At 37.6% G+C, this 13,270-nt stretch overlaps 1 protein-coding gene across 8 annotated transcripts in view; it reads right to left on the bottom strand.

The window, feature by feature from the left end:
* PPHLN1 (periphilin 1) overlaps positions 1 to 13,270 on the bottom strand; it is a gene marked incomplete at its 5' end in the record, with an annotated part of 123,534 nt that overhangs the window by 62,450 nt on the left and 47,814 nt on the right. For 4 of the 8 annotated variants that reach the window (XM_079715988.1, XM_079715990.1, XM_079715992.1 and 1 more), the window contains 2 exons: positions 3,833 to 3,912; positions 6,384 to 6,440. In XM_079715988.1, coding sequence (XP_079572114.1) covers positions 3,833 to 3,912; positions 6,384 to 6,440 — 137 coding nt within the window. The remainder of the gene's footprint in view (positions 1 to 3,832; positions 3,913 to 6,383; positions 6,441 to 13,270) is intronic. The other 4 variants (XM_079715989.1, XM_079715991.1, XM_079715993.1 and 1 more) reach the window with 1 other exon arrangement.

The following is a 13,270-nucleotide window of genomic DNA, read 5'->3' as shown; positions in this document are numbered from 1 at the left end:
CTTCTCCTTCCGAGAACCCTATAATGTGAATATTAGTGTGCTTCATGTTGTCCCAGAGGTCTCTTAAACTGTCCTAATTTCTTTTCATTCTTTTTTCTTTTTTCTATTCAGTGGCAGTGATTTCCACTACTCTCTCTTCCAGCTCACTGATCCGTTCTTCTGTATCATTTAGTCTACTACTGATTCATTCTAGCATATTTTTAATTTCAGTTATTGTATTCGTCACCTCTGGTTGTTCTTTATATTTCCTAACTCTTTGTTAAAAACTAACTTCTCACTCTGTGCATCCATTCTCCTCCCAAGTTCTTTGATCATCTTTATGATCATTACTCTGAACTCTTTTACAGGTAGACTGCCTATCTTCACTTAATTCTTCTTCTGGGGTTATAGCTTGTTCCTTTCTAGAACATATTCCTCTGCTGCCGCATTTTGTCTAAGTTGCTCTTTGTATTTTTATGTATGTGGTAGGTAGGTTATGTTTCTCCACCTTGAAGAAGTAGCCTTCTGTAGAAGACGTCCGTTGTGTCCTAGCAGTACACTCCCCCCGCCCCTCATCACCTAAGCTATATGCTCTAGGCGTTCCCCCTAAAAGGCCTGTGTGGTTCCTTCTGTTATGGTGGGCTAACTACGTGGGTAGTCTGGTAGGCTTGGTTGGCCCCTAGTCCAGTTGGCTGCCCCCTAGTCCAGTTGGTTGCCAGGCCCTGCCTTGTGCAGATGCTGCTGGCTACTGTTTAATGAGGCCTGGTCACAAGGTGGCTGGTTGCAGAACCCTCGGGGGCCCCAGAGCTAGTGCTGGCTCACTGGTGGGGAGTCAGGGTCTCAAAGACTCTAGAGCTGTTGCCCACACACTGGCAGGTGAAGCCAGATCCAGGGTTAGTGCCGGACTATTGGCAAGCAGAACTGCTTCCTGGAGTCTGGCTGCAGGGCCAGGGATCCCAGAGCTCATTTCAGATTGCTGGAGTAGGGGAGAGGCCAGTTCCTGAAACAGTTGGGTATGGGGTCTGGGTGTCCCGAAGGTTGTGTTGGCCCGCTAGTGGTCAGGGCCAGGGCACAGCTGGTCCCAGGGTAGGGTCTGGCTTGCTTCTGCTGTCTGCCCCCTGGTGGGTGAGGCTGGTCTAGAGGCTAGTGCAGGCTTCCTGGCAGGAAGGGCTGGTGACTGTCCTCTGGTGGTTAGAGCTGGGTCTTGGCCCTTTGGTGGGTAGGGCTGTGTCTAGGGGTGTGTCTAGAGGTCAGGAAGTCTTTAGGCAGGCTGTCTGTTGATGGATGGGGTTGTGTCCCCGCCCAGTTAGTTGTTTGACCTGAGGCACCCCAGCACTGACCCCTACAGGCTGCTGAGTGGGGCCAGGTCTTGGTGCTAATGAGCCAAGATGAGAGCAGCCAGCAATAGTGTTCATGTGTTTGAGCGTTCCCTAATATGTCTGCCACCAGTATCCATGTCTCCAGGGTGAGCCGCAGCTGCTCACTGCCTCTCCAGAAGACTCTCCAAGACCAGTAGGTGGGTCTTGTCCAGGCTCCTATCAAATTACTGCTTTTGCCCTGGGTCCCACTGCACATGGGATTTTGTGTGTGCCCTTTAAGAGTGAAGTCTCTATTTCCCCCACTCTGTGGGGCTCCTGCAATTAAGCCCTGCTGGGCTTCAAAGCCAAACGCTCTGGGGGTTTGTCGTCCTGGTGCCAGAACCCTGGGCTGGGGAGGCTGACATGGGGCTCAGAACTCTCACTCCTGTGGAAGAACTTCTGCAATATAATTATCCTCTAATTTGTGGGCTGCCCACCTGGGGGGTATGGGATATGATTATACTGCGAGTCCATCTTTTCTGGTGGGTCCCACTCTTTTTCACTGATGGTTGTTCTGCAGGAAACTGTGATTTTGGTGTGCTCCTGAGAGGAGATGAGCTCAGGGTCTTTCTACCTTGCCATCTTGGCTGCTCTCCTTACGAGAGCAGTATGAGCAGTGGTCATACGTGCATACTGAAGCATCACAGCAGATGGACACCAAACTCCCAGTGTTGACACGTGGGCTGAGTTTTGTGGTCAATAGGAGGCATTTTATGATAAAAGATGCTTAGGCAAGGTTAAGCAAAGGGGTGCAGAGCTTCCTTGCACTCTCAGAGCTGCCATGTGTTCACCCCGTTTTCAATTCCTTTGCATGTATAACTAGAAGTGGCTTGCTGGATGATATGATAGTTCTAATTTTTTTTTTTTTTTGAGGAATCCCCATACTGTTTTCCAATTTACATTCCCACCAAGAGCACACAAGGGTTCCCTTTTCTCCATATCCTCTCCAACATTTGTTATTTGTACACTTTTCGATGACAGTCATTCTGACTGGTGTGAGGTGATATCTCACTGTGGTTTTGATTTGCACTTCTCTAATAATCAGCAATGTTGAGCATCTTTTCATATGCCTGTTAGCCATCTGTATGTCTTCTTTGGAAAAATGCCTATTCAGGTCTTCTGCCTCTTCTTTGATATTGAGTTGTATGAACTATTTATATATTTTGGATATTAATCCCTTGTTGGTCATATCATTTGAAAATATCTTCTCCCATTTTGTAGGTTGTCTTTTTATTTTATCAATGGTTTCCTTTGTTTTGCAAAAGCTTTTAAGTTTAATTAGCTCCCATTTGTTTATTTTTGCTTTTATTTCTTTTTAGGGTTTTCTACATATAAAATCATGTTATCCACAGTGACAGTTTTACTTCTTCCTTTCCAGTTTGGGTGCTTTTTATTTCTTTTTCTTGCCTAATTGCTCTGGCTAGGACTTCCAATACTATGTTAAATAAAACTGGTGAGAGTGGGCATCCTTGTCTTGTTCCTGATCTTAGAGGAAATGCTTTCAGCTTTTTGCCATTGAGAATGATGTTGGCTGTCGGACTGACATATATAGCCTTTATTTTGTTGAGGTATGTTCCCTCTATGCCCCCTTTCTTGAGTTTTTATCATAAATGGATGTTAAATTTCCTCAAATGCTTTTTCTGCATCTACTGAGATGATCATATGATTTTTATCCTTTACTTTATTAATGTGGTGTATCACACTGATTGATCTGCAGATACTGAACCATGCATGCTAGCATGCCTGGAATAAATCCCACTTGATCATGGTATATGATCCATTTAATGTGCTTATGAATTTGGTTTGCTAACATTTGGCTGAGGAATTTTGCATCTATCTTCATCAGAGATATTGGCCTGTAGTTTTCTTTTCTTGTAATGTCCTTGTCTGGTTTTGGTATCAGGATAATTCTAGGTTCATAAAACGAGTTTGGAAGTGTTCAACCCTCTTCTATTTTTTGGAAGAGTTTGAGAAGTATAGGTATTCTTAAATGTTTGGGAGAATTCATCAGTGAAATAATTTGAGAAAATTATTTAACTTCTGAGCCTGTTATATAAAATGGAAATATATACTTACCTACATCATATAATTTTTATATGAATTAATAACAGAAGAAAATACATAATATAGTATATAGAATCAAGTAATTATACAATAAATGTTAGGTCTCTGCCTATTACCCCACTTCCAAAATAAAAGCACAGTCTCTCAAATATGCCTCATCTGGATATTCATTCCTACTCAGCTATGGTCAAGATGGGAAGGGGCTCAGTAAATACTAATTTTAGCATAACCTGTGGAAATAATTCTATGAGAAAACTGCTCATTTACTCTGGGGGCAACTTTTAAGTTATGGTTACTTAAAACTCAAGCTTTCAGTGCAGCAAATTACCCCCATTAGGTGTAACAGTAAAGAATAGAAGCATCTGTACTATACAGTCCATCTCATTTACTTTGTGTTTCCTCTTTGAATTGATTTTAGAAGTACAACAAACCTTTGATGAAGGAACTGCTGAAGAACTTGAGGGTGAAGTGTCTCTTGATGTTTTCAAAGACTGAACAGGTTTTTCTTTACCTATATAAGAAAATATAAAATGTAATTTTCTAGCTTATTTGTTTTCAACTAGAGTGATTTTGTAAATGAATAAATAAGTGGTGGAGGTCATACACTTATTTTAATAGTGAAATCTTTATTACATTATTAAATTAAGTCTGTTAATATCTAAATCCTCCTATCTGTCTTAGAGGCTGGGCACCATCAAAAATTTCAAATAACCTAGAACCAAAGGACAGCATATATGGCAATCTAGGCCATATCAATGCCAGTTAGCAAACACGGAACCACAGAGAAGACCTCAGGAAAGGCAAAAAACATTTTAAAATCATAAATGCTTCCTCCTCCAAGTTCCGAAAAGTTAACTTTTAATACATCACAGTAAAAATCCAATGGAGGTTATTATATAGATACTACCAAAGAGAATTAGCTAATTAAGCTATAGCTCAAACAGAAAGGTATGTAGGAAACTTAACAGGTATTCATGAAATGTTTAAAAAAAATTAAAACTAGAAAACTATAAGAGAGCACTAATCCAGTACCTGATATGAATGAGTACCCAAATATTTGTTAAATGGTGAAAAATAAATCTGTATGAGATAAAGTCACTAAGCTTTATCTTTGGTCACTTCAGACACTCACATAGTGCTCTATGTATACTATTGTTTTTATGGAAATATAAGCCAGAAAATAAATTTAAATATTATTTTAGCCGGTTCAATGAAAACAACAACAAAAATGGGTTTAGTTAAATATAATCTTAAAAATAACAGTGAGCTGTTGCTAATAGAAAAACGTTTCATTAAATTATCTATATGTCAACTGTAACAGATATCCTCTGCTTTCGAGTGCTAGGAAAACTTTAATTACAGAGAAGAGGAAAAAGTAGCACCAGGTTTGGAGTGACACAGAAACTGGTCAAGACTGGATAGTGGGTTAAGGCCAGGAAAGCAGTCAAGGGCAAAAGCAGAGACAAAACGACCTTGAAACTGAGGCAAAGCCAGCTTCAGTCAAAAAGCCTCTTAAGCTCTTCCTGCTATGGTCAAGACAGCGAAGTAAGGGCCTGGAGGTCAAGGGCTTCCAACCACCTGGGGACGTAGTGAATAACATCTCTTTCCAATGTCCTGCAGAGCCGGAAAGGCTTTCTCAACACGCCCCCCACAGCTTCCCACACCCACAACACGTGGCAACGTGTGAAGATATTTCTGATTGTCACAGTGGGTGAGTGCCACTGGCACATGGTTAAGTAAAGGTTAGGGATGCTGCTAAACATGCCACAAATGCACAGGACAACCCTCAAAACAAAGAATTATCCAGCCTCAAATGTCAGTAGTGCTGCTCTAGGCACAATATTCCAACTGTGAAGCTCCAACAGTCTTAAAAAAGACCTAACTCTAGAATGTTTTAACTTGTGGTACCATTAAGAGACTTTCACACTAAGCAAGTTTAAAAGTTCTTACAGATCTTAAAAATCAAAAGCAAAATGATACAACCATTACTACATCCCCAAATGGCTAAGAACATGGTTTATTTAGTCATTCCCTACTGTATTTCCATCGCACATGGCAAATTCCATATCATAATGTGACAGTGTCAGTCTATCCCACTGCACCAAAAGCCCCTCGAGGAACAAGTATCATAGCTCATTTTTTTCCAAATACCCAAGGCCTACCAAGCTAAGTCCTTTAAGAAAAGAGTAGGCACTCACAAACTTGTGAAAAGGTGAATTATCTTTCTACCCTTAGGATTCAATGACCTCCCCAGTCTACTCTGATTAAGTATTTCCTTGAGAGATGAAGAACTGGACCAATCAGCACAGCACACTATGTTAATTAAACACATAATTATAGGCTCAATTCTGGCACACAGCAGCTAAACACAGCAAAAAAACTTTCACAAGCAGCTGTTAATCTCTTATTTAGCACCTCCTTTACAAACAAAACATCAGCTCTACGGGTATGCCAAGTATGGTGTCCAAGTGTAGTCTTAGGATCTTTCATGATTTTAGCTGCATAAGGCTAATTTAAGCAGATTTCAACCAATCTCAGTGTGCAGAAGCAAAGGAACACTGAAGGAGAGGGCAGTGGTTTATCAAATATCAACATATATTCATAAATACCGGTGGCATGAAGGGCAGGGACAGGCAAGAAGGATAAAGAAAAAGGATGATACAGATGGCAGCATAAAGAGCACAAAAACGGTAAACAGAAGTATCCTGATCCTACTGATGTTGGGTCCTTTCTGCCAGTGACTTGTCTACTCTACAGATCTCAACCTCCTATGAGGTGGCAGTTGCTGACTGGGAGTGGCTAGCCCAGACAACAAACCCACATGCCTCCCCAAATCCTACTACGTGAGTCTGCTATTGTTCAACTCTGGTTCCAACAGCAGACTAATGGAGCAGTTATACACTTTTCCCATTTCTATAACCTCTATCAATTATAGCCCCCCACCCTTCACGATCCCAAATCACAATCTAGCTCAAAACTCACCTCTTTCTGGCTTTCCTTCATTCTGCCGTTTGTAGGAGGCACCAGCACGCACGGACTCTAGGGAAAGGTGGGCAGGGAGGAATTAACACCAGCACCTCTGTGCCCAGGAGGAACAAGAGAAGAACCCAGAAGTAGGAGTAATGAGAACAGGAACTTCTGAGCATTTGCCGGTGACCCTAACTGCCTTCCTACCCTGCTTTCAAGTTGGGCTGCCTGAGCAAACACCAATGAAGAGAAATAAATAACAGAATAGGAGAAAAACTCTGTTTAAGATTGGATCCAACAACAATGATGTATGAAGATGAGGCTAACCAACGACAGCATGAGCAGAAAGAAATGAGAAAAGGATCCTATGATAAGACACCAAAAGTTAAAGACGGGGATCACACGTCTTACTTATCACTGTAAGCATCTAATCTAATCTCCTCCATAAAGTCAATATTCAAAGGATTAAAGAATGACACCAAAAAATCAAGAGTGAAAGATGAATCACCACTAGAAATCAAAAAGGACACCCGGGAAAGTTTTCATAGTATATCACATCAGTTCCCTGAGCATAGGACGGCTACCTGCAAGTAGTCATTCTGACTTGTTCTCAACAGGTAGCCTGTTACTAAATCTTGCTAATTCTTTTTTATGTGAACTCTCTCATATATGGATTTTCCTTATAAACAAATCCACAGCTACTTGATCTCCTAATTATCCCATACTTAGAATCTTGTAAATATTTTGTTAGTTTCCTTACCTGCAAACTCTTAATGATGCAGATGGAATCGGCTTTCTAAATAGCCTAAATAAACTAGAAGGGGCTCTCAGCTATATTTCCAATAAGTTTTCTTATCATTTATTTCAAATTATTCTATTATAGATCCCAAATTGCCAATTTTTTTCTGAGAAAATAATATTTTCTGAATCACTTTGGCACTGTCAGCACCTTGCATTAAAAAAAAAAAGTTGAAGAAATACCACACAAATATTGCCATCCTACTTTTGCAAGAATGTTGAAGATGCAGTATCCTTATCTAATTGTTCACTGATGTCATCAGAAAAAGTTTTGTTCCTCCTGAGCAGCTGATGTGTTTTTATCTAAGTTTCACTATGAACACTATTTATTGCTCATTTCCTTTGTTTTAGGCAAATCCTTAGCTCACTTATAGTAATTGGTGAAATCCTTATCATAGGCATCTATTTCATAAACTACTAACTTTATTCTTTTATTTTCACACCCTTATTCCCCTTTTATATAAAATTCTTCACCCGTTTACTTAATCCTGTTTTAATAAGTGTTTATTTTTGTTAACCTGCCTCAAATTCTTTGTAGATGAAGAAATCAGGACAATGATATTTTTTTATAGGAGTGTCTGGGGCTTGGGCCTGGCTCACACTAGCTGTTGAGAATGAACTGTCTGTATCTCTTCCAAACTCTTAAGTTCAGTGACTCCACACTGGTAGCCTGAAATCAGCCATGGTAAAAGTATTCACTCCACGAATATTGGCAAATGTCACAATCAGGTGTTTGTCCCTTGAAAAGTCAGTTTACTAACACACCACTGGTGCTGTGTTGATTTTGATTCCAAATTTCAGAAACACTGTAGGAATTACTGCATTTAACTACAGATTCCCATCCATGTTACCTTCAATAAACCTGGGCTATTTAATAATATCCTAACAGACAGTAAAACCACCCAGCTGAATCCAGCTCAGATTGCAAAATCATAAACAAGTGGTTGTTTTAGTCCACTAAATTTTAGAGTATTTTTTTAACACAAGAGATAATAGAAACAACCCATTGTGCTTAAACTCTTCATCCCAGAGTTTCCAATGATCTGCTTATATTAAAACTGAAGGTCTTTCTTCTTGTCCTCTACTACTGCAGCTTAATGATTCATACACAAGTTCTTCTTAATATTTTACCATTTGCTTTTCATGCCTTTGTACGTTTCTGTTTGTCATCCTACATCTTCCTACCTTTCTCTTTCTTCTTTGTTGGTTATTGTTCCTTAAATATGAGTGTTCCTCCTATCCTCAATCCTTTTTGTTTTGTTATTCTTCCGTGGCTCCAACCAATACTATGAAGACAAATGTCTCTCAAATCCACTTCTTTCACTCACACTTCTATATTTCTAATTGGCAGAATGCTACTCCTTGGCTACTTAGCCATTACCTCAAATTCATCTCACATGTGATCTTAGTAAGCAGAAATTAACTCCTACTTGAGAGCAGGGCAAGAGGGCTCCACACATTCCTGCCTTTGCTGTGACTTGCTAAAGAAAATGAGTTCTAAAGTAGGATGAAGGAAAGAAACCAGGAAAGAAAAATTCTAAAGTTGGCAATATGGAAATCAAAATCCAAGTCAATGTATTGGTGAGTGAAAGAATAAATGGTGAGGAAGACAATGAACAGGAATTTCAAATACTGGTTCCATAGACTAGGTATAAAGTGCTTCCCACGCAGGTGAAATGAAACCCAGAGAAGCAGCTTAATGTTACAATCAACATTTAAAAGTTCTGTAAGAATTTAACAATATTTGCTGTCTCTTTGAATATAATAGCTGTAAATCTGATACGATCTTTCAGAAATATACTTTCTTGCTGATGTGTTCTCCTGAGGAAGGCAGCGATGAACTTAACCAGACTCACCCAATCCTATCAAGTATTATTAATTATTGATAAGCCATATAGGAGCAAAATACACTGCTAGGAAAAAAAATTAAAACCATCCCTAGAGGGACTTCCCTGGAGGTCCAGTGGTTAAGATTTCGCCTTCCAATGCAGGGGGTGCAGGTCTGATCCCTGGTTGGGGAGCTAAGTTCCCACATGCCTTGTGGCCAAAAAACCAAAAAACATAAAACAGAAGCAATATTGTAACAAATTCAGTAAAGACTTTAAAAAAATGGTCCACATCAAAAATATATATATCTTAAAAGAAAACCATCACTGGAGATAATAAAATTAGGGGCTACATCTTGCAAACTATTAAATTCTTGGTACAGTGCCTGATGTATAAGAGAAAACCAGATACTTCTGAACGTCTTATCAATAAACAAATAAACTCAACAGCGCAGGTAGTAGATTCATCTCTCCTTTGATAGCTGAAGCATTAAAGGGGAAATTAAGATATGAACAAATGAAGATGTGGTGGCTATAAGGATGCTGAGGAGATGATTCATTTTTCTAGATCATGGATGAAGACATGCAAATTTGGGGCTCTTGGTTAGGAAGAACACGATTTCTCAGAGATCTACTGATTTATTCAAGAAGGTATGAAACAGGGAATTCTCTGGAGGTCCAGTGGTTAGGACTCCGCACTTCTGTTGCAGGAGGCACAGGTTCATCCCTGGTCAGGGCACTAAGATCCCGCATGCTATGCGGTGCAGCCAAGAAAAAAAAGAAAAAAGAAGATATGAAACAGAAAAATGGAGGGGACACAAGAAAAATGATCCTTGTGGTAAAGACACCAAAAAAACAACCAGACACAGGGGTAGAAAAAGCTCTCTCTGTACCACCTCTGCTTCCCACAAATAACAAACTTTTGGAGGTAAGAGATCCAACAAGTTGAAATAAAGGCATATTAACTATGAATACATGGAAGTGCATTTCTGAAGAGAACTTTCCTTTAATACATCAGTTACAACCACATGGGCTCACTTTTTAAAATATAAGTAAAATATTACATCATCTGTACATATTATGAACATGTGCAGCAGGGATGCTATAAATGCCTACACATATGAAAATTCCATTAATTGATTACTGTTTCAGAACCTCCATCACTCAGGTGCCAGAAAAGCTATACCTGTACTCCTGGGATTCACCCAGAAAACTCACAGCCAAAGCTCTTTGTGATATAATAAATAGATTCTCACACAAAAGAATACATTGTAGAATCTAATTCAATAGCACATTTACAACCTGGATCAGTTAACAGTCCAAGATTAAATTCCTCATGAAACAACTCATTCCAATAATCCTTCTCCACTTTCATCCTTCCAACAACTTCTGCCCACTCTTCAGTATCACCTAAAATGCCTATTCCCATGTAATGATTTGCCTCCTTCTCTAAATCATAAACTCAGAGGGCAAAGACTAGATCTGTCTTGCTTGGCAAACCATTTATATGAAATATATTTTTGTTGAATAATTTTATGAGTACTGAACATAAATACAATGACTTTCAAGCCAAGAAACACTACAATATTTAGCTGCTAAGAAAACAGGTTCTTACTGCGTAATAAACATGATCTGATGGTAAAGCCTTATTTCCATATTCCCATTATCACTTACACCTGCACAGAAAAGCCTTCTTTCTAAAGGCAGAATTAAACCTCTAAATTTTATTGGAATTTCAGCTATGATCCAAAAATTCATGTGGACTTCCAAATTCATTCACAGCCAACAGGTATTAAGACATGTGTCTTTTCCCATTATACTTAAGTTCAATAATAGAGTCTATCTTCCAAATACACTCTTCTCAAAATAGTATTTTTAATTCTTGTACATTTTCAGTTATTGTAGAAGATATGCTTTCAAAAAGGATTAAACACTGATGAATAAGTCTTTCTTAAAAATATCTTTCATTCTTAATAGTGGCTGCTGATATTGAGAAAATAAAGGGAGGCTGGGCCCAAAGTCAGAGCTCTAGAAAATCAGATACAGACCAACAAAAACAATAAACTTACAAATCTTCCATAGTAATGACATTTAAAAAATTCAACCAAAATGTCACATAACCTAATTTATATATGAGCATCACTGGTAAATTTGACATTAATCTGTAGAAAATGTTTAGAATTAATTAACAAAGAGTTTGTAAATACTTAACATAATCATCCCTAGGAGCCACAAAGATTTACAAAACAAAGCAAGGCAATCTTTATGTCATTGTTTCCATAGTGGAAATGCTTTGTAATCCTCAAGTGGAAAAGAAAACAAGATGGGGAATCACAACTGGTTGAATAACAGCAAACAATGCAGATAAATGGTTGTGGTCCACAGAGGGAGGTGCCTAGAGGTTTCTATATTGGGCCTTATGCTACTCAACATAATTTTTTTTAACACCTTTATTGGAGTATAATTGCTTTACAATGGTGTGTTAGTTTCTGCTTTATAACACAACATAATTGTTAATGATTAATACAAAACACATAAAGCATACTTCATTTGTAGATAAAACAAAGCTGTTTTTATCTGCTGCTAAATACATAGGATCACTAAAGAGATTTTAGGACCTTTATGGAAGAGAATTATAAGCCAAAGTTAACTACATGAAATATATCATTCCCAGATTTTTTTTTTAATGCATTAACTACAACTATAATTGCAGCTGAAAAAAGTTCAGGCTGCACGGCTTTTTGTTTCATAGTAATATATGTGAAAATGGCCTAGGTTTCAGTTGCCTGTAGTTTCAGTAAGGACCAGTAATACAATATGGTTGACAAAATAAAAGTTCACTTCTGGCATCATGACTTAAAAGGAATAGAAAGAAAATTAGGAAAGCAAAAGGTCTGAAAACCATGTCAAATGAAAGGAACAGCTGAAGGAACTAAATATATTTAAACCTGGAAAAAAAAATCGAAGAGATTATGATGGTACTTTTCAAATACACAAATGGTTCCAACAAAAAAATAAATATCTTTATGGCTCTAAGATAAATAACTAGTATTAAGTAGACATTACAGGAAAAGATTTTAACTGTTTTTAAAAATGAGCTATACAAAAATGGAAAGACTGTACTGGGATACAGTAAACATCACAGGAAGTACTTTAACAAAAAGTCTCCCATACCCATATGGGAGACTAAATATAGTGATCATTACTAATGTTATTATCCTAAACAGAAGGTAAATAGCAAAAGTATAAGATAGGAAAACAATGAGATTCATTTGAGAGAAGGTAGGGAAAAAGGAAGTAAATATCTAAGAGATAGTTGACAAATGGAGAGATGTTTCATTAGATTAATTAGAATAAAATAAACTTCAAGTAAAAATACACAACGTATACATAACAAAACAATTTTAACTATAACAGTATCTTAATAATCTGTTAATAAGCAGATTAAGAAGGACAACCTACACTGTTAGCATGTAAATATGAAGAACAACAAGGAATGAAAAATGGTGTAGTCACCGTTATGACCAGGTTAGTCCACTTAAGTTATAGGCAGAAAATTCTTAAACGTGAAACACAAGGTGTAAACAGTTTGATTTAGGAAGATAATTAGTCTATGTCAGTACAAAGTTCCATAGGATTTAACCCAAAAGGCTACATAGAAAAAATTTAATTAAATAACATGTGTGGACATGTGTGCACACGTGTGCGTGTGTGTAAGCACAAAATGGGAACTAAGCAGCTGAGATGAAAAAGTAATAATCATTCTGTGGCTTATAATTAAGCACAGATATATTAAATGCACAGAACAATTGTGAAGAATTAGTCCTAAAATAATTACCATGGACAAACTACTAGTGATTATTAAAATAAATAAAATTACTCTGAAAAGTATGAACAAGAAGCAAAAAATTAAAAGTTAAAGAATTAACAAAATGAGGGCATAAGGAATAAGAAAATTATTTTTTACCTGTTACAGAAACATTTAAAATCTTTGTCAAAATTTCAATTTACATTGGAAAATGAAATTAACCCATCATTGTTAATTAGCCCAGTTTAAGTGACTGATAATTGAAGGATGATATTTCTCAGTCCTTTTTTGAAGAAAAGCAAGGTGCCATCAACATTTGTGAGATTTAGATTTAAAGCAAAACCATTATCACAAATATGTAAGATAACAATTACTTTTTCCTTTTATTGTTTAAAGCAAGACTTTTACTGTTAACTTTTTGGAAGATGATCTCATGTAACTATTCTAAAAACTATTTAATGAAAGCAGTA

Source organism: Hyperoodon ampullatus (assembly GCF_949752795.1).
Source record: "Hyperoodon ampullatus genome assembly, chromosome: 11".
NCBI lineage: Eukaryota > Metazoa > Chordata > Mammalia > Artiodactyla > Ziphiidae > Hyperoodon > Hyperoodon ampullatus.
This window is presented reverse-complemented; position numbering and strand designations above follow the sequence as displayed.